We start from the raw sequence: 25,591 nt of genomic DNA on the forward strand, positions 1-25,591 counted from the left end.
TTCAGAATCTCGTCAAGTAGTACTTCGACGTAGTGGGAGGGGTACTCAAAAGCCTGACAGGTAAATGTCCTAGGGTGTAAGTGGATATACAAGAAGAAAAGAGGTCCGGATGGGATCGTGGAGACATTCAAAGCACGACTTGTGGTAAGGGTTATACCTAACAAGAATAATTGTCTATGAAGAAACCTTCTCGCCAGTCGCGATGCTTAAATCCATCCGCATACTTCTATCCATAGCTGCCGCTCTCGACTATGAGATCTGGCAAATGGATGTCAAGACTCCCTTCCTGAATGGCAATCTTGACGAGCGCATTTATATGGCTCAACCAGAAGATTTCGAGGATAAAGGTCAAGAGACCAAGGTTTGTGAGTTACTTAAGTCTGTTGTCACACAAAAATAAAAAACTATTGAATACCTCGGGCGGTTCGATCCAAGGCCGGACCAAGTGATCGCACCCGGGCCAAAAGTGTGAACTCGAAAGTCTCAGGCTAGGTTTTCTCCGATCAACCCGCCCCTCGGAAGAGGGAAGGGGTGAGGAGGAGGAGTGCCTGTGCCTTGTGTGTCGGCTGCCTACGTACCTGTGTGTGGGATCAGGTCAGAACGTAGTTCCGGTGTGTAGGACGCAGTGTGAGGCGCGGAGCCTTGGTGGAGAAGCGTGCTCGACGAAGGAGACGAGGCGCGGAGGAGTCCTCGGTGGCATCTTAGAACTTCGAAGATCGCGTGCGCGTCTAGCGTGTTAGACGCGCAGGGGGACTCTAGTCCAGAACCCTAGGAGCGTGCTTGAGCACCGGGGGGCATTCGATCAGAGGGAGCGACGTCCGGGAAGTCCCCGTGAGTGCTTCGGAACTCTGAGAACGAGAGAGACCTGCGAGAATGCTTCAGGCCAAATATGGCATCAAAAGAAGCAGAGGAGAGCGAGAATTTGAGCGTATCGCTAGGAGATGAAGGGATTGCTTACCCCTCAGTGAGAGGGGGTTTATATAGGTGTTTTGGACCTTAGGAGGCTTCTTTTTCATCCATGTTGGACTAGGGGGCGTTCACCCTTCAAGTGGAGGCGCACGGTGCGCGCGGGTCACCGGGCGCGGCGCGGGATGCGCGACACATGGGGCGCGCGGTGCGGGCTTGTCTTGGCATGGCGCGCGGTCTGTCTGGCGCGGCGCGCGGCTAGCCCGGCGCGGCACCCGGCTTGCTGTGCGTGGCTGGCCGGCGTGGCGTGCTGCGCGCGCGGTGCATGGCCCGTCTCGTCGGACTCTTGTGGGCCTTAGGGGTCTTCGGATACCACGCTTGTCACGCAAAATATGAAGGTCTCTACTTGACGAGAGTGACTCGATTCGATGAGCAAAGCTCGACGAGAGTGACTCGAGGCTCGACTCGAGGAGAACGACTCGAGGCTCGACTCGAGGAGAACGACTCGAGGCTCGACTCGAGGAGAACGACTCGAGGCTTGACTCGAGGAGAATGAATCAAGGCTTGACTTGAGGAGAATGACTCGAGGAAAACGACTCAAGGCTCGACTCGGGGAGCGTAGCTCGACTCGAGGAGAACGACTCGAGGCTCGACTCCGGGAGGACGACTCGAGGAGAAGGACTCGAGGCTCGACTCGAGGAGAACGACTCGAGGCTCGACTCAAGTAGAACAATTCGAGACTTGACTCGAGGAGAATGATTCAACTCAAGGAGCGAGGCTTGTCTTGAGGGGCCGAGAGTTTGGCACGAGGACTTTCCAGTCGACTCATGATAGAAAGCTTGCCATTCTTCAGGACCTCCGGCCTAACCATCGGCCCTTTGAGCGGCGTGTCTTCTCGGCGTTTCAGGTTTTCCGAAAACGACCGACAACATTAGCCCCCCAAGTTCAGCGCTCGGGAGGCCCCGGGCGGTGAACTTTTAGATGTTTTCGCCGAGTTTTTGAGGAAAATTTATTTCCCCGGGCTTCACCGCCGTGAAGCCTTTGTGATTATAACGGATAATTTTCATAATTGCATGTGCTCTCTTCCGCTTTTCCGTCTCTCTCAACACGATTGTGTGTTCATCACGTGGAGGAGGATCTAAGTGAATAGGAGGCGTAGCTCAACGTGGGCAAGGAGGACGCGATCACATCCATCGCTCTAGCCCCGAAGCAACGGGGACATGCGTGCGCGTGTAGGGCGTGCGTGTGCGTAGAGGCGGACTGGCGTGTTACGGCTAGTTGATCTTTGGGCGAGGTCATGCCCAAGTCTTTCTTCGATGGCGTTTTGTTTGATGATATTTTCAAGCGAAGTTTGTAGGACTCGATGTTGACTAGCAGGGCGACGATTATGTAATCGAGACCTATTAGGGGAAGACCATGGCGTCCATCTCGGTCAGCTTGGAAGGCGACTGCACTTTTGCGTTTCGCAAAGGCGTGCTCATTCCGAGGTCTCGAGGACGGAGGTTGATGCTGCGGGCTGATGCTTCGAGAAGACGGAGTGGCACCTGGTGGAAGGCTCTTCCGCACCGGAGGGCTTCGATTTCTCGGGGATCAATGCTCAAAGTTCGATCACACATCGAGCATAAGTCGGTCTCACGGGGCATCCGCCATTCCAGCTTTGGTGACGCTTCTCCATCTGCATTCAGAAGATCGGCCCTTATTCCCCAGGTGTGAGTGCGAGTCTCTGTTAAAGACACGAAGGGACATCGTAACGAGTAGCGATGTTGACTTCTTCTGTCATGGCATTTTTGATGCCCAGAGGGTAAGTTCCTCTCTGTTTGTTTGTTTTGTTTTGCAATAGTCTCGCTTTGGCTAGCCTATTCTTCAAATCGTTTAAGGTGTTTCGACCCAAGGAGCGAGACTCGACTCGAGGGGAATGGCTCGACTCGAGGAGCAAGGCTCGACTTGAGGAGACTGACTCGACTTAAGGAGTGAGGCTCGATTCGAGGAAAATGACTCGAGGAGAAAAGGCTCGACTCGAGGAGGGTGACCCGACTCGAGGAGCGAGGCTCAACTCGAGGATAATGACTCGACTCGAGGAGCAAGGCTTGACTCGAGGAGAATGACTCGACTCGAGGAGCGAGGCTGGACTCGAGGAGAATGACTCGACTCGGGGAGCGAAGCTCGACTCGAGGAGAATGATTTGACTCGGGGAGCAAGGCTCGACTCGAGGAGAATGACTCGACTCGAGGAGCAAGACTCGACTCGAGGAGGGTGACACGACCCGAGGAGCGATGATCGACTCGAGGAGAATGACTCGACTCGAGGAGCAAGGCTCGACTCGAGGAGAATGACTCGACTCGAGGAGCAAGACTCGACTCGAGGAGAATGACTCGTCTCGAGGAGAACGACTCGACTCGAGGAGCAAGGCCCGACTCAAGGAGAATGACTCGACTTGAAGAGCAAGGCTTGACTCGGGGAGAGTGACTTGACTCGAGGAGCAAGGTTCGGCTTGAGAAGATTCTACATGACCTTACTCGTCGCCTGGGACTCTTCCAGGAGGAGCTTGCTCGAGCGAAGTCTCAGCTAGCTCAGGCCGAGCAAAGTTGCTCGGGGGCGGAGTTCGCGAGTCTTTGCGAGCAACTTCAATTAGCTCGCGTGGAATGGGGAGTCTCCCAAGGTGAGTGTGATCGTGCTCAGTTGGCGGTGGCGAAGATGGCAGGACCTACGCTTTGTATGGCGGTTCAGGTGCACCTTGTGGTGGCTTCAAGTGTATCGCGATTAGTCATCACATGCAACACCTTATGGCGACTAAGAGCGCGTCGTGAGAGACGGTTCTGTGCATCGTTTAGGCATCTTAGGCACGTTGCGAGGGATGGCCTAGATGTGCCATGCAGGCTTCCTCGGTGTGCCATATAGGCATTTTAGATGTGCCATGTAGGCATCTTAAGTGCGCCATGTAGGCGTCTTAGGTGCGTCACGAGGGACGACTTGGTTGCGCCATGTAGACGTCTTACGTGCGCCATGTAGGCATCTTAGGTGCGTCACGAGGGACGACTTGGTTGCGCCATGTAGGCATCTTACGTGCGCCATGTAGGCGTCTTAAGTGCGCCATGTAGGCGGCTTCGGTGCGCCATGTAGGCGTCTTAAGCGCGTCGCGAGGGACGACTTTAGCCTGCATCTCTTGGATGACCTATGGCGCGCCGCGGAGGCATCTTAAGCCTGCATCTCTTGGATGTCTTATGACGCTCTGCGTAAGCGTCTTTAGCCTGCATCTCTTGGATGTCTTATGGCGCGCCGCGGAGGCGTCTTCAGCCTGCATCTCTGGGATGTCTTATGGCACGCCGCGGAGGCGTCTTCAGCCTGCATCTCTGGGATGTCTTATGGCGTGCCGCGGAGGCATCTTCAGCCTGCATCTCTGGGATGTCTTATGGCGTGCCGCGGAGGCGTCTTCAGCCTGCATTTCTGGGATGTCTTATGGCGCGCCGCGGAGGCGTCTTCAGCCTGCATCTCTGGGATGTCTTATGGCGCCCCGTGGAGGCATCTTCGGTGCGTCGTGAGGGACGGCTTTGTTGCGCCATGTAGGCGTCTTAGGTGCGCCATATAGGCGTCTTGGGTGCGCCATGTAGGCGTCTTAAGTGCGCCATGTAGGCGGCTTAGGTGCGTCGCGAGGGACGACTTGGTTGCGCCATGTAGATGTCTTACGTGCACCATGTAGGCATCATAGGTGCGTCACGAGGGACGACTTGGTTGCGCCATGTAGGCGTCTTACGTGCGCCATATAGGCGTCTTAAGTGCGCCATGTAGGCGGCTTCGGTGCGCCATGTAGGCGTCTTAAGCGCGTTGCGAGGGACGACTTTAGCCTGGATCTCTTGGATGACCTATGGCACGCCACGGAGGCATCTTAAGCCTTCATCTCTTGGATGTCTTATGCTGCGCTGCGTAAGCGTCTTGTGCCTGCATCTCTTGGATGTCTTATGGTGCGTCGCGGAGGTGTCTTCAGCCTGCATCTCTGGGATGTCTTATGGCCCGCCGCGGAGGCGTCTTCAGCCTGCATCTCTGGGATGTCTTATGGCACGCCGCGGAGGCATCTTCAGCCTGCATCTCTGGGATGTCTTATGGCGCGCCGCGGAGGCGTGTTCGTTGAACGCTCGTTCCCGTTTATGTTCGGGTGTTTTGTTTTGGTGGAGCGTACTTTCTTTGGGTGGAGCGTACTTTCTTGAGGATTTTGAGTGTACTTACCATTGCCTATGTCACTAGCCCCCGAGTTTTTGTGTTTACAATCGTATTTTGATGACCGAAAAACTTTGAAAAAGTGGATTTTGAAAGAAAAACCTCGAACTTTATTAATATTGCAAAAATTTGAAATCCTAAAACATTGGCTCGTAGGCCTTATTGAATGTTGGAAAGCAAAGAAATAAAATGAGGGAAGCGCTGGCTACTGGTAGTACTGTGTCAAGTGTTCCGCATTCCACAGGTGACGGATCGGTATCTCGTCCGTGTATTTGATGTAGTATGTCTCGTCATGTATGACTTGGCAGACTTTGTGGGGTCCCTCCGTGTTTGGGATGAGGACATCGGCACCTTGCACTTCGGTGTCATGCAGATGTCTTCGTGGACTTCGTGGAGGACCTTAGTCGACTCGACGCTATCTCTTATTTTGGAGATCGTGTTAACCGTCTTTCTAGCGGTTTTTCCATCGATTCCTTGGATGTAGCATATTCTGGCTTAGGATTAATCTCCAGCCATGATGCCGATTCCATCCTTGGTAGGGAACTTCACCAGTAGGTGGTATGTAGAAGTAATAGCCCTTAGTCGATTCAGCGTGGGTCGCCCAATGATGACATTATATGGCGTCTCCTGATCAACCACTAGGAATGGGACCATGTGAACAACTTCAATGCCTCCGGGAGTCCCGAAGGTGACCGGCAGATCGATGATGCCTTCGGTCATGACTCTCTCCCCAGTGAACCCGAATAGGGTCGTTTGGGTCGGAGTTGGGCATAGCCCCCCGAGCTTCATGCGCTCTAAGGTGGACTTGAAAATTATGTCGGCAGCACTGCCGTTGTCGATGAGAACTCTTTTCACCAAGTTATTAGCCACTTGGGCTTTGAGCACAATCGCGTCATTGTACGGATGCACAACTCGCTTGGCCTCTTCGTTGATGAAGTACATCGTCTCGTGAGGCACGGACAGAGGTTCTTCATAGGTGAGGTTGACGTGCATAGCAGCGTCTTCTTGAACTACGGCCCTTTGGAATTTTTCTGTTGTCGGGCTGAATCTCCATCTTGTGGGCCACCCAGTATGGTGGTTACAACGTGGAGCTGTGGACTGGCATTGGCAGTAGCCGTGGTTCGGTCGGCAGAAGCGGCTGTTCCTCCTCCCTTGCCAGACTGTGGTCTGTTTGTGGTGGGGCCACAACGCTGATCATGCGCAACACAAACTCTTTCTGCTCACCCCGTTGGATCAGAGCCTCGATTTGCCTTTTGAGATTGAGGCACTCGGAGGTCAAGTGACCGTATTCCTCATGGAACTCGCAATATTTAGATCGATAGCGAGTCACAGGATCTTTGCTCATTAGAGCCGGGGGAGTGAATTTGTCACGTGCCAAAGCCAGGATTTGATCTGGCGTCGTGTTCAATGGCGTGAACGACGAGTAGCCCTTAAAGTCTTCCGCAAGTCGCGGCTTTTGGGGCATCGGAGGTCGGCTATTAGAAGTCTGACCCCCTCCGTTTCGCCTTTTACGGGAGTGGCCTTGCTCGTCGCTAGGGTCGTCTCAGCGGTGAGTACTTTGAATATTGCCCTTGTGGCCATCGAGATAATCTTCGACACCCATGATGGTCTTGGCTCGAGTCATTAACTCGGCCATGGTAGAAGGGACACGGCCGACGATGGACTTAAGGAAGTCACTTGTGCACAAGCCTTCAATGATGGCAGTGATTGCGTCTTTGTCGTCAAAGCGGTCGATCTTATTTGATTCTTCAGTGAATCGGGCGAGGTATCGTCTAAGAGACTCGCCACTCTCTTGCCTGATTGACCACAGGTACATCTTGGTCTTCTTTTGGACCATAGATGTAGCGAAGAGTGCTAGGAACATGTCCTTCAGGTCTTTGAACGATCGGATGCTTCCCGGCCTTAAGTTCTTCAACCACTCGAAGCCGGGTCTGTCGAGGGTTAGACTAAAAGCTTGGCACATGGCACCAGGAGCGACACCCTGCATCGTCATCAAGGTTTCATAATGCTGGATGTGGTAAGCGGGATCCGCTTTCCCATCATAAGGGGCGAGGTTCGGGAGTTTGAAATTTCCCGTGCATACCTCGGCCAATATCTGAGCCGTGAAAGGCGAGGAATTCTCCTCAACGACCCCATAGGCACTTCCGCCTATTCTATGTTCTCGGAGATCTCGTACTTCATTTTGAAGATTGTGGATCATTGTGACCACATCGAGACCGGTAGTCCGAGTAACTTCCTGTTCGGGAGGAGTTACCTGCCGCCTTTCATTAGACCCTTGACCCGTGCGGCGGTTCCCGTTAGTTGGGGCTGCTACGGGGATGTTTGGCCGAGAGCTTAGTCGCTCTCTTAGGTCATCGCCACGCTTGTTGCGTTGGGCAGTAAGATGATCCCTATGATCCGGGCTTGCTGCACGGAGGCGCATGCTTCGTCTAAGACGGCGCGCTCTTCGCGTGCCCTAACTTTCCGCAACATTCTCCCTTTGACCAAGTAGGTCATGGGCCTAACGTCGGGAGCTCCCTGCTTGGGAGGCCACAGGTGCATTCCCCATATTGGGTGAAGGATCCGAAGGACCGGCTTCATTCACAGCGGGGACTTCTCCGTCCTTTGTGAGGGAAGTCTCGATATCCTCCGAATCATCAGCACCCTCATAATCTGGGTCGCGGTCGCGAATTTCCTCATTGAGGTTCTCAGGATCTCCATCGGGGATCACCACGTTATGCGCGGGTTGCTTCGCGGCCAGTCGGTTGTGGTACCTCACGTTCTTCTCCTTTAGTTGGCGGATATTCTCCTCCAACTCCATGATGCGGTTGTTGTCAATGGTGCCCACAAGAAGAGTTGTAGTCTTTATTTGTACATTTGATGTAATAAGTGTCATGAAGACTCTTGCTTGTAATTGCTTATTCATTAATAAAAAGTTGAAACGTTCATTCATTCCTCCTTGTCTGTTTGAAGCTTTATGATAAAACATTAGTCTTTAGTCCATAAACAAACCTAACAACTTACGAAGAGACAAATGTAGATTTGCATGAACAAACTCTTCGTAGTTTGCTTAAAACGATGTATTCGCAATCTAAGGGTCAAAGGACTATTGACCTCAGTACGATTGTTAGGAGAATCTATGATGTCTGGTTATGGGGCATTGAGAGTTGGAGACTCTATAGTTCTTCTAATTATCTTCCGAAGGTACTGAATTGACCAGGGCACTTCTAGAGACAAGATAAGAACAAACTATTTAAACTCTTATGTCTCGAAGTCACTACGTATGAATTGCATCGTGCTTACCTTAATCCTGAAATGAGACATGTCATTTCACACCGTAGTATTCTCATTTGAGAAAGTCAGAGTTCGGACTCACTATGTGATTCCGAACACGGCGTATTGGTGAAGTACTAAGTTGTGAGAATGTCATAAGTAACTTTCTGAAGATCTCATAGATATGGAATTCATGTACAAGATTGCTGAAATGCAATGTATATCACCTCATGCTTTGTTCCTTGGAGTGTGAATAAATGAACTGGCCAGTGTCCAAATTGAGTCTTGACTCTTTTGGATGAAACAATGTGACTTGTTAGCTCCTCGTCAATACATTTTTTCTTACTTATTCACAAGCGACAAAGGAGTTGAGGAAATAACAGCTAGAAGGGTAAAATGGTAATTTCGTAAATTCGGACTAGCTGATGATATTCATGAAGGTTAAACATAGATAATATTCAGTGGATCCGCTCATCATAATTTGGTTGAATTATTGAGTAGAAAATAAATTCATTTGAACCGAGAGATTTTCAGTGTCAACTCTTTAGTGGAGTCAGTTGACATTAAGCTAAACTTGGAAAAGGTTTGTGAACTTTTGAGTCCAAGTATTTAGCTAAAGCTTTGTTCATTTGGATCCATGAGGTCAGTGTCACAAATTATATCGAGTAGGAATAGTTAAACTAGAAGCTAAGTCAAAACAAGAACGAGACAGTTTTACGAAAATTGTCAAAAGGGTATTTTTGTCTTTTTGGACATAGGACGAAATGAATGTCACTAATTTTTTTTGACATTGTCATATGATGGCAAATGAAATAAATATTACTCAGCCATATTAGTGTAATTGGGCCTTGAGGATTAATTTCATTACACAGAATTTTACTTGAAAATTCTTAGTGGACTTTTCTTATGTTGTCATGAACAAATGAAGAAACATCTAGAAGGTCCTTCTAGAAGCCTTATTTTCGTCCAACCCAAGGAAAAGAGAGGCTAAATTTCGTGCATGCCATGGTATGAAAGAGAGATTATTTTGTGCATTAATGTATGAAGATACTTGCCAAAAGAAAAAGAGGAAACAAATTTTCTTCTAGAAGCAAGTGTATTTTCGGCCAAGAGAGAGCAAATTAAATGAGGAAACAAATCCAAGGCCTTAATTGGCTCATGTTGGACGTCCATATAGGTGAGAAAAGAGAAAAGGAAACTACCTTTTGAAGGTAATCCCTGCCCTATAAATAGAGGCCTCATTCTCATTGTTTCATTCATCCAAGTTTAAGAGATTTGAGAGACTCTCTCTCTAGAACTTTGCCGATCCTCTCTCTCTCTCTATTCAATTTCGTTTTATTGTTTTGGAACCTAGGTCCTCATTTGACCTAGTGTTTAGCTCTGCGACTTCAAGACTCGTTCTTAAGTCGTAGTGTTTAAAAGTGCCCACACACTAATTCCTTTTGTCTCGAGTGATTTAGTGATAGAAACTTTCGTGGTTGCTCGAGTTGCCGAGGAAGGAAAAGAGACGTGCTGCGAGGGGAGACGAACGTTGCAACCTTTTCCAAAAGCTTCTCAACGTTCAAGCTTTTAAAAAGGTTAGTAAACTTCTATGCTCATAATAGTTTTTATTTACATGTGCTTGCACTTTGTCTAGGTTAGTAAAAACTGTTTTACTTGTAAAAGAAATTTTTTAAAATTCCGCCGCTTAACGAAGCATTAAACTTTTTCTTAAACCCTAGATCGATTCCAACAGCGGTCGTCCCTGCTATATGGAGATGGAGATGGTGAGCGGGTCGAGCTCTCTTCATGGAGCGACTCTTCGTCACCATGCGCTCGGGAGCGCAAGAAGTATTTCTTGGTCCCAGTGACGTTATCGGGGTTGTTCACGCCCTCAGAACGTACGGGTGGCTGATTACTCATCTTTTCTCAAGTCCGAGAAAGTCGAGTTTTCAAGAGAAAAGAAGAAGATGGATAGAAGGGATTTCTGGCTGAACAGGTCGGGAAGTCGCCTCCTTCTAGCGCCATGTATGTTGTCGCACGAAAATAAACAACTATTGAATACCTCGGGCGGTTCGATCCAAGGCCGGACCAAGTGATCGCACCCGGGCCAAAAGTGTGAACTCGAAAGTCTCGAGCTAGGTTTTCTCCGATCAACCCGCCCCTCGGAAGAGGGAAGGGGTGAGGAGGAGGAGTGACCATGCCTTGTGTGTCGGCTGCCTACGTACCCGTGTGTGGGATCAAGTCAGAACATAGTTCCGGTGTGTAGGACGCAGTGTGAGGCGCGGAGCCTTGGTGGAGAAGCGTGCTCGACGAAAGAGACAAGGCGCGGAGGAGTCCTCGGCGGCGTCTTAGAACTTCGAAGATCGCGTGCGCGTCTAGCGTGTTAGACGCGCATGGAGACTCTAGTCGAGAACCCTAGGAGCGTGCTTGAGCACCGGGGGGCGTTCGGTCAGAGGGAGCGATGTCCGGGAAGTCCCCGTGAGTGCTTCGGAACTCTGAGAACGAGAGAGATTTGCAAGATTGCTTCAGGCCAAATATGGCATCAAAAGAAGCAGAGGAGAGCGAGAATTCGAGCGTATCGATAGAAGATGAAGGGATGGCATCCCCCTCAATGAGAGGGGGTTTATATTGGTGTTTTGGGACCTGAAGAAGGTTCTTTTTCGACCATGTGGGACTAAGGGGCGTTCACCCTTCAAGTGGAGGCGCACGGCGCGCGCGGTGCGTGCGGCGCGCGGTCTATCTAGGGCGGCGCACGGCCTGCCTGGCACAGAGCGCGGCTTGCTGTGCGTGGCTGGCCGGCGCGGCGTGCTGCGCGCGCGGTGCATGGCCGTCTCGTCGGACTCTTGTGGGCCTTAAGGGTCTTCGGATACCACGCTTGTCACGCAAAATATGAAGGTCTCTACTTGACGAGAGTGACTCGATTCGATCAGCAAAGCTCGATGAGAGTGACTCGAGGCTCGACTCGAGGAGAACGACTCGAGGCTCGACTCGAGGATCGACTTGGGGAGGATGACTCGAGGCTCGGCTCGAGGAGAACGACTCGAGGAGCGAAGCTCGACTCAAGGAAAATGACTCGAGGCTGAACTCGAGGAGAATGACTCAAGGCTTGACTCGAGGAGAATGACTCGAGGCTCGACTCAAGGCTCAACTCGGGGAGCGAAGCTCGAATCGAGGAGAACGATTCGGGGAGGACGACTCGAGGCTCGACTCGAGGAGAACGACTCGAGGCTCCACTCGAGGAGCGAAGCTCGACTCGAGGAGAACGACTCGAGGCTTGACTCGAGTAGAATGACTCAACTCAAGGAGCGAGGCTCGTCTTGAGGGGCCGAGAGTTTTGCACGAGGACTTTCCGGTCGACTCATGACGGAAGGCTTGCCACTCTTCAGGACCTCCGGCTTGACCATCGGCCCTTTGAGCGGCGTGTCTTCTTGGCGTTACGGGTTTTCCGAAAACGACCGACAACAAAGTTTATTTATGGACTAAAGCAAGCATCTAGGTCATGGAATATTCGATTCGATGAAACTGTGAAAAGCTTCAGCTTTTAACAGTCAATAGATGAGCCTTGTGTTTACAAGTTAATACACGAAGGAAAAGTTGTGTTTCTGGTACTATTTTGTCGATGATATATTACTCATATGTAATGATGTGGGTAAGTTATATGAGGTTAAGGTCTGGCTGGCAAAGCAATTCGATATGAAGGATCTAGGAGAAGCCGCGTACATTCTGGGGATCCAAATCTTTTGAGTTAGGAAGAACCGGACTCTATCGCTCTCTCAAGCACCTTATATTGATAAGGTGATGGATCGCTTCTCGATGCAAGACTCCAAGAACGGCCAAACACCCTTTAGGCATGGAGTCTCACTATATAAGCACCAGTCTCCCAAGACTGGACAAGAGATTGAAGACATGAGGAAAATTCTTTACGCCTCTGCCATAAGAAGCCTCATGTATGCTATGCTTTGCACTAGACCTGACATCTGTTTCGCCGTTGGCGTAGTTAGCCGTTTCCAATCCAACCCTGGACCTGAGCACTGGATTGCTGTTAGGCATGTTCTTAAGTATCTTCGAAGAACTAGGAACTTGATGCTTACATACACAGGTACTGACCTGACTATGACGGGATATACCGACTCCGATTTTCAAGCGGATAAGGATTCCAGGAAATCAACTTCGGGATCTGTGTTCATCCTTAATGGTGGAGCTGTTGTGTGGAGAAGTATTATGCAATCTTGCATTGCTGACTCCACAATGGAAGCAGAATATGTGGCTGCTTGTGAAGCATCCAAAGAGGCTGTATTGCTTAGAAAATTCCTTAAGTATTTGGAAGTTGTTACAAACGTCGACGAGCACATGACCGTTTATTGTGATAATAGTGTTGCTGTCGCTAACTCAAAGGAACCTCGAAGCCATAAGCGCTCTAAGCATATTGGGAGGAAATACCATTTGATTTGAGAGATCGTGCAGCGCGGAGACGTGGAAGTGAAGAAGATCTCAACGGTGGACAACCTAGCAGATCCATTCACAAAGGCCCTAGCGAACAAGGTCTTCGATAAACATCGAGAGGGATTAGGCATGAAGGACTACATACATCTTCTTTGAATCAAGTGGGAGTTTGTTGTCAATGGTGCCCACAAGAAGAGTTGTAGTCTTTATTTGTACATTTGATGTAATAAGTGTCATGAAGACTCTTGCTTGTAATTGCTTATTCATTAATAAAAACTTGAAACGTTCATTCATTCCTCCTTGTCTGTTTGAAGCTTTATGATAAAACATTAGTCTTTAGTCCATAAACAAACCTAACAACTTACGAAGAGACAAATGTAGATTTGCATGAACAAACTCTTCGTAGTTTGCTTAAAACGATGTATTCGCAATCTAAGGGTCAAAGGACTATTGACCTCAGTACGATTGTTAGGAGAATCTATGATGTCTGGTTATGGGGCATTGAGAGTTGGAGACTCTATAGTTCTTCTAGGTATCTTCCGAAGGTACTGAATTGACAAGTGCACTTCTAGAGACAAGATAAGAACAAACCATTTAAACTCTTATGTCTCGAAGTCACTACGTATGAATTGCATCGTGCTTACCTTAATCCTGAAATGAGACATGTCATTTCACACCTTAGTATTCTCATTTGAGAAAGTCAGAGTTCGGACTCACTATGTGATTCCGAACAAGGCGTATTGGTGAAGTACTAAGTTGTGAGAATGTCATGAGTAACTTTTAAAGATTTGAGAGCTTCTCTCTCTATCGCCATGTATGTTGTCGCACGAAAATAAACAACTATTGAATACCTCAGGCGGTTCGATCCAAGGCCGGACCAAGTGATCGCACCCGGGCCAAAAGTGTGAACTCGAAAGTCTCGAGCTAGGTTTTCTCCGATCTACCCGCCCCTCGGAAGAGGGAAAGGGTGAGGAGGAGGAGTGACCGTGCCTTGTGTGTCGGCTGCCTACATACGCGTGTGTGGGATCAGGTCAGAACGTAGTTCTGGTGTGTAGGACGCGGTGTGAGGCGCGGAGCCTTGGTGGAGAAGCGTGCTCGACGAAGGAGACGAGGCGCGGAGGAGTCCTCGGTGGCGTCTTAGAACTTCGAAGATCGCGTGCGCGTCTAGCGTGTTAGACACGCAGGGAGACTCTAGTCGAGAACCCTAGGAGCGTGCTTGAGCACCAGGGGCGTTCGGTCAGAGGGAGCGACGTCCGGGAAGTCCCCGTGAGTGCTTCGGAACTCTGAGAACGAGAGAGACTTGCGAGAATGCTTCAGGCCAAATATGGCATCAAAAGAAGCAGAGGAGAGCGAGAATTCGAGCGTATCGATAGGAGATGAAGGGATGGCATCCCCCTCAATGAGAGGGGGTTTATATTGGTCTTTTGGGACCTGAGGAGGCTTCTTTTTCGACCATGTGGGACTAAGGGGCGTTCACCCTTCAAGTGGAGGCGCACGGCGCGCGCGGCGCGCGCGGTGCACAACGCACGGCGCGCGGGTCACCGTGCGCGGCGCGGGATGCGCGGTGCATGGGGCACGCGGCGCGGGCTTGTCTTGGTGCGGCGCGCGGCCTGCTTGGCGCAGCATGCGGCTTGCTGTGCGTGGCTGGCCGGCGCGGCGTGCTGCGCGCGCGGTGCATGGCCTGTCTTGTCAGACTCTTGTGGGCCTTAGGGGTCTTCGGATACCACTCTTGTCACGCAAAATATGAGGGTCTCTACTTGACGAGAGTGACTCGATTCGATGAGCAAAGCTCGACGAGAGTGACTCGAGGCTCGACTTGAGGAGAACGACTCGAGGAGAACGACTCGAGGCTCAACTCGAGGAGCGAAGCTTGACTCAAGGAAAACGACTCCAGGCTTGGCTCGAGGAGAATGACTCAAGGCTTGACTCGAGGAGAACGACTCGAGGCTCGACTCGGGGAGCAAAGCTCGACTCGAGGAGAACGACTCGAGGCTCGACTCGGGGAGGATGACTCGAGGCTCGACTCGAGGAGAACGACTCGAGGCTCGACTCGAGGAGAACGACTCGAGGCTTGACTCGAGGAGAATGACTCGACTCAAGGAGCGAGGCTCGTCTTGAGGGGCAGAGAGTTTGGCACGAGGACTTTCCTGTCGACTCATGACGGAAGGCTTGCGACTCTTCAGGACCTCCGGCCTGACCATCGGCCCTTTGAGCGGCGTGTCTTCTTGGCGTTCCGGGTTTTTCGAAAACGACCGACAACAAAGTTTAGTTATGGACTAAAGCAAGCACCTATGTCATGGAATATTAGATTCGATGAAACTGTGAAAAGCTTCAGCTTTTAACAGTCAATAGATGAGCCTTGTGTTTACAAGTTAATACACGAAGGAAAAGTTGTGTTTCTGGTACTATATGTCGATGATATATTACTCATAGGTAATGATGTGGGTAAGTTATATGAGGTTAAGGTCTGGCTGGCAAAGCAATTCGATATTAAGGATCTATGAGAAGCCGCGTACATTCTGGGGATCCAAATCTTTTGAGTTAGGAAGAACCAGACTCTGTCGCTCTCACAAGCATCTTATATTCATAAGGTGATGGATCGCTTCTCGATGCAAGACTCCAAGAAGGGCCAAACACCCTTTAGGCATGGAGTCTCACTCTCTAAGGACCAGTCTCCCAATACTGCACAAGAGATTGAGGACTTGAGAAAAATTCCTTACACCTTAGCCGTAGGAAATCTCATGTATGCTATGCTTTGCACTAGACCTGACATCTGTTTCGCTGTTGGCGTAGTTACCCGTTTCCAAACCAACCATGGACCCGAGCACTGGATTGCTGTTAAGCATGTTTTTAAGTATCTTCAAAGAACTAGGAACTTGATGCTTACATACTCAGGTACTGACCTAACTATGACGGGATATACCGACTCCGATTTTCAAGCGGATAAGGATTCCAGGAAATCCACTTCGGGATCTGTGTTCATCCTTAATGGTGGAGCTGTTATGTGGAGAAGTATTAAGCAATCTTGCATTGCTGACTCCACAATGGAAGCAGAATATGTGGCTACTTGTGAAGCATCCAAATAGGCTGTATGGCTTAGAAAATTTCATAAGTATTTGGAAGTTGTTCCTGTTGTCAATGGTGCCCACAAAAAGAGTAGTAGTGTCTATTTGTGTACATTTGATGTAATATAGTCTTATGAACACTCTTGCTTGTAATTGCTTATTCATTAATAAAAAGTTGAAACGTTCATTCAATCTTCCTTGTCTGAAGCTTTATGATAAAACCTTAGTCTTTTAGTCCATAAACAAACTAAACAACTTACGAAGAGACAAATGTAGATTTGCATGAACAAACTCTTCGTAGTTTGCTTAAAACGATATATTCGCAATCTTAGGGTCAAAGGACTATTGACCTTAGTACGATTGTTAGAAGAATCTATGATGTCTGGTTATGAGGCATTGAGAGTTGGAGACTCTATAGTTCTTCTAGGTATCTTCCGAAGGTACTGAATTGACCAGTGCACTTCTAGAGACAAGATAAGAACAAACCATTTAACCTCTTATGTCTCGAAGTCACTATGTATGAATTGCATCATGCTTACCTTAATCCTGAAATGAGACATTTCATTTCACACCTTAGTATTCTCATTTGAGAAAGTCAGAGTTCGGACTCACTATGTGATTCCGAACAGGGCCTATTGGTGAAGTACTAAGTTGTGAGAATGTCATGAGTAACTTTGTGAAGTTCTCATAGATATGGAATTCATGTACAAGATTGCTGAAATGCAATGTATGTCACCTCATGCTTTGTTCCTTGGAGTGTTAATAAATGAACTGGCCAGTGTCCAAATTGAGACCTGACTCTTTTGGATGAAACAATTTGACTTGTTAGCTCCTCGTCAAGACATTGTTTCTAACTTATTCACAAGCGACAAAGGAGTTGAAGAAATAACAGCTAGAAGGGTAAAATGGTAATTTAGTAAATCCCGACTAGCTGATGACATTCATGAAGGGTAAACATAGATAATATTCAGTGGATCCGCTCATCATAATTAGGTCGAATTCTTGAGTAGAAAATAAATTCATTTTAACCGAGAGATTTTCAGTGTCAACTCTTTAGTGGAGTCAGTTGGCATTAAGCTAAACTTGGAAAAGGTTTGTGAACTTTTGGGTCCAAGTGTTTAGCTCAAGCTTTGTTCATTTGGGTCCATGAGGTCACTGTCACGAATCACATCGATAGGAATAGTTAAACTGGAAGCTAAGTCAAAACAAGAACGAAAATTGTCAAAAGGGTAATTTTGTCTTTTGAGACATAGGATGAAATGGATGTCAATAAATTTTGACAAGTTCATTTGATGACTTAATGTCACTCGGCCATATTGAAATAATTGGGCCTGGTGAATTAATTTTATTTCATAAGAATTTTATTGAAAATTCTTAATGGGCTTTTTTCATGTTGTCATGAACAAATGGAAAAGCTTCTAGAAGCCTTTTCTAGAAGGCTATAGGCGCCCAACATACCCAAGAGATAGAGAGAATATTTTGTGCATAAATGTACGAAGATACTTGCCAAAAGGAAAAGAGGAAACAAATTTCCTCCAAGGGAAATTAGAGGTAGGCGCCCAAGTTGAGAAAGAAGCAAGGCAAGGAACAAAAAAGGAAACAAATCCAAGGCTTAATGAAGCCTACCTTGGCCGAATATGTCTTAGAGGAAAAGAGGAAATTGGCTCATGAATATGTGATATTCTATAGAATAGGAAACTACCTTATTGAAGGTAAGACCTCTCCTATAAATAGGAGCATCATTCTTTTCATTTTTCTCATTCCACACAAGTTAGAGATTGAGAGACTCTCTCTCTAGACATTGTGGCCGAAACTCCTCTCTCTCTCTCTCTCTAGTTTATTTTCGATTATTCTTGTTTTGGCACCTAGGTCCTCACTCGACCTAGCGTTTAGCTCTGCGACTTCAAGACTAGTTCTTAAGTCGTAGTGTTTAAAAGTGCCCACTCACTAATTCCTTTATTTCGAGTGATTTAGTGATAGAAACTTTCGTGGTTGCTCGAGGTGCCGAGGAAAGAAAGAGAGACGTGCTGCGAGGGGAGACGAGCGTTGCAAACTTTCCAAAAGCTTCTCCAAAGTTCAAGCTTCAAGAAAGGTTAGTAAACTTCTAGCTCATATTAGTTTTTAATTACATGTACTTGCTCTTTGTCTAGGTTAGTAAAAACTGTTTTTACTTGTAAAGAAATTTTTTAAAATTCCGCCACTTCCTGAAGCATTTAATCTTTTTCTTAAACCCTAGATCAATTACAATAAATGGTATCAGAGCTATGGTCAAAGATTAGCATGTACATGTATTTAAAAATATGAGCTTGAAAATCGTTTTCGAAAGTTTACTAATTTTGTGACAAGTTGGAATTGTTATCTTAGATTTTTTTTAATTTATTGCTCATGCCTTTAAATTAAAAACCATGTTGTTTTTCTATGATTTTGGGATGTTTTTAAAACACATTAGAATCAGTTCTAAAAGTTTTTAATTTTTTATATTGAAAAACGTGTTTTAAAGGTTTGAGATTTTTCGAGTAAAATTTTGTGACTAGTTTTGATATCTTGCTAGTTTCTTATTTTTACTTGAATCGTTATGTGCTTGTTGTTATTTCTTTTATGCCTTGTTGTTACCTTGCTAATAAAACACAAATAAAAGCTTTAACAACCTTCATAAAACGTTCCGTTACACTCGATTCTTTTTCGCACCTAAAAAAAGGACCAAGCTTTAATTATTTCTTTTTCTTCGAGCTGGAGTAAACCCGCATTAAAAGTGGCATAACTCTCTTCTCAGAAATATAAATTTAATGATTCTTGAATCAAATTAAAGCTCTATCTGTCCTCTGTCCAATGCCACCGGTTTCGGCTGAAAAGGACATCGGAGACGCCAGATATGGCGATTTTACTCCGACGTGCGCGGCTGTCTGAAACTCCAGTTTTTTAGAAATCCGGATTTTCAAACCCCACTACCATGAGTTATAGAACTCTAATGAGAAACTTTTCTTGAGCAAAAATGTTTTTCATATGATTATAAACATGATGTGTAAAGATTAAAATGTTTTGATTTTTGAAAGTTTAATTGAAATTGAATTTTTACAAAACTAGTTTGAATTTTGAAAAACCGTTTTCACTTTCAAACTTGAAAATATTTTGTCACCCAAATCAAATAAGTTTTCAAAATGTTTTCAAAACTATATCTATATCACATATGTTCAAAACCTATATGCTCTTGAAAATTTGAGTGGGTGGTCTCTTTGTAGACAAGCCGAAAAATAAAAAGATGTGTAATCTCAAACTTTCAAGTGTTCGAGTGAGTTGAAGTTCACACTTCCCTCATGCACTTTCCCGAAATAGAAAATAGGAAAAGATCGAGTATGTACCTTGTGCCTTTATGCTTTAATACTACTCTGAACATGTCGATCTAGGATTCTCTTCTAGTTGTCCGCTCTGTCGCTCTCTAATTAGGAAATTTGTTTCCGAACTTATAAGAGTCGATGAACCAACTCCAAAAACTAAGTGGGAGGGTTATACTTGTTGTTTGTAACCCACGATCCCCAACACTAATGAAAAGTGCAAGTGTCGCCGGACTAAGAGTCACCCTCGTGGCCCTCTCTTAAATGAGAGTACTCAAAGGCGCTTTGCTCTGATCATTGCTCAATGAGCTACGTCCGAGAGTGAGACGATGATGGCAAGGCCTCCCCTTGGGGGATTGTTTTTCAAAGTTGACCTTTTGGACTAAGTGGTTGGTTGCACACTTAGGCTCAATCCCTAGTAATCCTCCCTCGAGGCCCTGCGAAAGGATGTGAGTGATCAAACCAATTTACAAGGTGGCTAGTAAAAATAGATGTATTGACATCTTGGCTTAGCATTAATGATGTGTCATTTACTTATAAAAGGAGATTTTTTGCGGCCTTCTCTTGAGGGAGTAAATTATCGTTTGGTTTATAACACTTTTGGATTTTATAAAAGTCTTAATAAAACTTAAATCCTAAACCAAAGACTAATCATAAACTTGTTTCAACTTATATAGGCAATATGTCTCTCAACCTTCTCTCGTTCATTATTTCCTCGAACAAACTCGAAAACGAAAACTACATAGACTCGAAACATAACCTCGACATAATCCTTACCAAGCACAAAAGGGTACTCACCACCCCGTGTGCTCCTCTTACGAATGATGATTCGACTCAAGAGGACAATGACGCCTTAGCGGCCTGGCTTCGATCCGATGAGATTGTGAGGTGCTATATCTTGGCATCTATGAACAATATGCTGAAAGAGCAACATCGTGACATCGAGACCGCTGCCAAAATGCTCTACAATCTCCTTGAGATATTTGGAGGGCAAAGGCGTCAAGCAAGGCAAAAAGCAGTCCGACAGTTTATGAACTGTCATATGAAGGCTAGGACTCCTGTTAGAGACTTTATGATACTGATCATTAGTTTTCTAAATAAAATGGAAATCCTAGGATCTGAGACTGATGGGAAGAATGTCATAGATATGATCTTAGAAACTCTCCCCGCATCTCTTGATACCTCCAAGATGAACTACTCCATAAACAAGCTAGAGTACACTGTTACCAAGCTTATGAAGAAACTTCACACTGCTGTAGGTCTCACTAATAGAAAGAGGAATCAAGGAGAGGCACATGCTACTGAGCAAAAAGCCTCCGCCTCTGGAACTAAGAAGAGACCTCACAAGGCCGATAAAAAGAACTGTACTGCCAATCTCAAAGCAAAGGAACATAGTATTGTACTAGTTACCGAAGCATGCTTAGTAGCTGATAATGTATCAACGTGGATTCTTGACTCCGCTGCTACTAACCATATTTGTTGTTCCTTGAATGGTTTCAAGAAAACCAAAAGCATAGAGGAAGGCGAGTTCTGTTTCAAATGGGGTGATGGGAGCCTGGTGTCTGCAAAGGCTGTGGGATCCGTGACGCTGTCTTTTGAAGACCGCACTTTAAACTTGAATAATGTTTATTTTGTTCCTACCTTTGGAAAGAACTTAATATCCATTGCTCGTCTTCGTGAGCAAGATTATTGTTTAAAGTTCATTAAGAATAGAATTCGTATTTCGTTTCCTGATAATTCTTTTGTAACTGATGCATGTATGAAGGATGCTCTTTTCTACATCTATCCCACTCAACCTTCTCTTTTAGACACCGAAATAGATAATGATCTAATTAGGGAGCCAAAGAGGATCAAACTTTCTGAATCCTCCGATCTAACAAAATCAACACACGTATGGCACTTAAGACTTGGTCATATCAGTCTAGAAAGGATTAAGAGACTTGTGAGGGATGGTCCACTCCAAGCCTCTGCAATAGGTTCACTACCTATTTGTGAATCCTGCATAGAAGGAAAAATGACTAAGCGACCTTTCTCCGATAAGGGTCGAAGAGCCACTGAGTTGCTGGAACTGATACATTCTGATGTATGTGGTCCACTCAGCCAACAGGCACGTGGAGGATACGAATACTTCGTTACCTTCACCGATGATTACTCACGATATGGGTTTGTCTATTTGCTCAAACACAAATCCGAGACCTTTAACGTATTTAAGGTCTTTAGGGCTTTAGTGGAAAAGCAAACTGGCAAAGTGATCAAAACCCTTCGATCCGATCGAGGTGGTGAGTATATGTCTGGAGAGTTCGATGACTTTCTTCAAGAAGAAGGTATCGCTTCTCAGCTTACCGCACCTGGCACACCTCAACAAAACGGAGTGTCAGAGAGAAGGAACCGAACTCTTATGGAGATGGTTAGATCAATGATGAGTTACTCATCACTCCCTCTTTCCTTTTGGGGATATGCCCTCGAAACAGCCGCTTACATTCTGAACCAAGTTCCGTCTTAAACGGTTCCTGGTACTCCTTATGCACGATGGACTGGTCGTAAAGTATGTTTGGGCCACATCCGAATTTGGGGTTGCCCTGCACATGTGCTGAGGCAAAAGACTAGCAAGTTGGCTAGTAGGTCAGAATTGTGCCTGTTTGTGGGATATCCAAAGGAAACCAAAGGTTTCATTTTCTATAGTCCCGAGGACGATAAGACTTTCGTTAGCACGAATGCTCGTTTCCTTGAGGAGGACTTCATGAAGGATGCGAAACCTAGAAGCAAAATTGTGCTTGAAGAAAAGTTGGGTGAGGAAGCTTCTACCTCATCTGTAAGAACTGTTCTTACCCCAACTGAAACACAACCTAACTCATCAGAATCTCGTCAAGTTGTACTTCGACGTAGTGGGAGGGCTACTCAAAAGCCTGACAGTTACATGTCTTATGGAGACTCTCTTGTAGCCGTCTCTAACATGGATGACCCTGTTTCCTATAGCCAAGCGATGGCTTGTTCTGAATCAAACCTTTGGCTTGACGCCATGAAAGTTGAAATGCACTCGATGTATGTCAACAAAGTCTGGAAACTTGTAGACCTTCCTGAAGGGATTAAACCCGTAGGGTGTAAGTGGATATACAAGAAGAAAAGGGGTCCTGATGGGAACGTCGAGACGTTCAAAGCACGACTTGTGGCGAAGGGTTATACCCAACAAGAAGGGATTGACTATGAAGAAACCTTCTTGCCAGTCGCAATGCTTAAATCCATCCGAATACTCCTATCCATAGCTGCAGCTCTCGACTATGAGATCTGGCAAATGGATGTCAAGACAGCCTTTCTGAATGGCAATCTTGACGAGCGCATTTACATGGCTCAACCAGACGGTTTCGTGGATAAAGGTCAAGAGACCAAGGTTTGTGAGTTGCTTAAATCCATTTATGGACTAAAGCAAGCATCTAGGTCATGGAATATTAGATTCGATGAAACTGTAAAGGGCTTCGGCTTTGAACAGTCAATAGATGAGCCTTGTGTTTACAAGTTAATACACGAAGGCAAAGTTGTGTTTCTGGTACTATATGTCGATTATATACTACTCATTGGTAATGACGTGGGTAAGTTATCTGAGGTTAAGGTTTGGCTGGCAAAGCAATTCGATATGAAGGATCTAGGAGAAGCCGCGTACATTCTGGGGATCCAAATCTTTCGAGATAGGAAAAACCGGACCCTGTCGCTCTCTCAAGCATCTTATATTGATAAGGTAATGGATCGCTTCTCGATGCAAGACTCCAAGAAGGGCCAAACACCCTTTAGGCATGGAGTTTCACTCTCTAAAGACCAGTCTCCCAAGACTGCACAAGAGATTGAAGACATGAGGAAAATTCCTTACGCATCTGCCGTAGGAAGCCTTATATACGCTATGCTTTGCACTAGACCTGACATCTGTTTCGCCGTTGGCGTAGTTAGCCATTTCCAATCAAACCCTGGACCCGAGCACTGGATTGCTATTAAGCATGTTCTTAAGTATTTTCGAAGAACTAGGAACTTGATGCTTACATACTCAGGTACTGACCTGACTATGACGGGATATACCGACTCCGATTTTCAAGCGGATAAGGATTCCAGGAAATCCACTTCAGGATCTGTGTTCATCCCTAATGGTGGAGCTGTTGTGTGGAGGAGTATTAAGCAATCTTGCATTGCTGACTCCACAATGGAAGCAGAATATGTGGCTGCTTCTGAAGCATCCAAAGAGGCTGTATGACTTACAAAATTCCTTAAGTATTTGGAAGTTGTTCCAAACGTCGACGAGCCCATGACCCTTTATTGTGATAATAGTGGGGCTGTCGCTAACTCAAAGGAACCTAGAAGCCATAAGCGCTCTAAGCATATTGAGAGGAAATACCATTTGATTCGAGAGATCGCGCAACGCGGAGACGTGGAGGTGAAGTAGATCTCTGACAGATCCATTCACCAAGGCCCTAGCGAACATGTTCTTTGACCAACTTCGAGAGGGATTAGGCATGTAGGACTACTCACATCTTCTTTGAGTCAAGTGGGAGTTTGTTGTCAATGGTGCCCACAAGAAGAGTAGTAGTGTCTATTTGTGTACATTTGATGTAATATAGTCTCATGAAGACTCTTGCTTGTAATTACTTATTCATTAATAAAAAGTTGAAACGTTCATTCAATCTTCCTTGTCTGAAGCTTTATGATAAAACCTTAGTCTTTTAGTCCATAAACAACATAAACAACTTACGAAGAGACAAATGTAGATTTGCATGAACAAACTCTTCGTAGTTTGCTTAAAACGATATATTCGCAATCTTAGGGTCAAAGGACTATTGACCTCAGTACGATTGTTACAAGAATCTATGATGTCTGGTTATGAGGCATTGAGAGTTGGAGACTCTATAGTTCTTCTAGGTATCTTCCGAAGGTACTGAATTGACCTGTGCACTTCTAGAGACAAGATAAGAACAAACCATTTAACCTCTTATGTCTCGAAGTCACTATGTATGAATTGCATCATGCTTACCTTAATCCTGAAATGAGAGATGTCATTTCACACCTTAGTATTCTCATTTGAGAAAGTCAGAGTTCGGACTCACTATGTGATTCCAAACAGGGCCTATTGGTGAAGTACTAAGTCGTGAGTATGTCATGAGTAACTTTGTGAAGTTCTCATAGATATGGAATTCATGTACAAGATTGCTGAAATGCAATGCATGTCACCTCATGCTTTGTTCCTTGGAGTGTGAATAAATGAACTGGCCAGTGTCCAAATTGAGTCCTGACTCTTTTGGATGAAACAATGTGACTTGTTAGCTCCTCGTCAATACATTGTTTCTAACTTATTCACAAGCGACAAAAGAGTTGATGAAATAACAGCTACAAGGGTAAAATGGTAATTTAGTAAATCCCGACTAGCTGATGACATTCATGAAGGGTAAACATAGATAATATTCAGTGGATCCGCTCATCATAATTAGGTCGAATTCTTGAGTAGAAAATAAATTCATTTGAACCGAGAGATTTTCAGTGTCAACTCTTTAGTGGAGTCAGTTGGCATTAAGCTAAACTTGGAAAAGGTTTGTGAACTTTTGGGTCCAAATGTTTAGCTCAAGCTTTGTTCATTTGGGTCCATGAGGTCACTGTCACGAATCACATCGATAGGAATAGTTAAACTGGAAGCTAAGTCAAAACAAGAACGAAAATTGTCAAAAGGGTAATTTTGTCTTTTGAGACATAGGATGAAATGGATGTCAATAAATTTTGACAAGTTCATTTGATGACTTAATGTCACTCGGCCATATTGAAATAATTGGGCCTGGTGAATTAATTTCATTTCATAAGAATTTTATTGAAAATTCTTAATGGGCTTTTTTCATGTTGTCATGAACAAATGGAAAAGCTTCTAGAAGCCTTTTCTAGAAGGCTATAGGCGCCCAACATACCCAAGAGATAGAGAGAATATTTTGTGCATAAATGTATAAAGATACTTGCCAAAAGGAAAAGAGGAAACAAATTTCCTCCAAGGGAAATAAGAGGTAGGCGCCCAAGTTGAGAAAGAAGCAAGGCAAGGAACAAAAAAGGAAACAAATCCAAGGCTTAATGAAGCCTACCTTGGCCGAGTATGTCTTAGAGGAAAAGAGGAAATTGGCTCATGAATATGTGATATTCTATAGAATAGGAAACTACCTTATTGAAGGTAAGACCTCTCCTATAAATAGGAGCCTCATTCTTCTCATTTTTCTCATTCCACACAAGTTAGAGATTGAGAGACTCTCTCTCTAGACATTGTGGCCGAAACTCCTCTCTCTCTCTCTCTAGTTTATTTTCGATTATTCTTGTTTTGGCACCTAGGTCCTCACTCGACCTAGCGTTTAGCTCTGCGACTTCAAGACTAGTTCTTAAGTCGTAGTG

At 45.9% G+C, this 25,591-nt stretch overlaps 1 protein-coding gene across 1 annotated transcript in view; it reads left to right on the top strand.

Annotated features, from left to right (window-relative positions):
- The first annotated feature begins 316 nt into the window (after positions 1-316).
- LOC149397537 (uncharacterized) overlaps positions 317-25,591 on the top strand; it is a 44,419-nt gene continuing 19,144 nt past the window's right edge. The window contains exon 1 of the mRNA XM_089614251.1: positions 317-361. Coding sequence (XP_089470377.1) covers positions 317-361 — 45 coding nt within the window. The remainder of the gene's footprint in view (positions 362-25,591) is intronic.

This window comes from Urtica dioica, chromosome 5 (genome assembly GCF_054948205.1).
Source record: "Urtica dioica subsp. dioica isolate 48M chromosome 5, U.dioica_male_clone48M_v1_H2, whole genome shotgun sequence".
In the NCBI taxonomy this organism is placed as follows: Eukaryota; Viridiplantae; Streptophyta; class Magnoliopsida; order Rosales; family Urticaceae; genus Urtica; species Urtica dioica.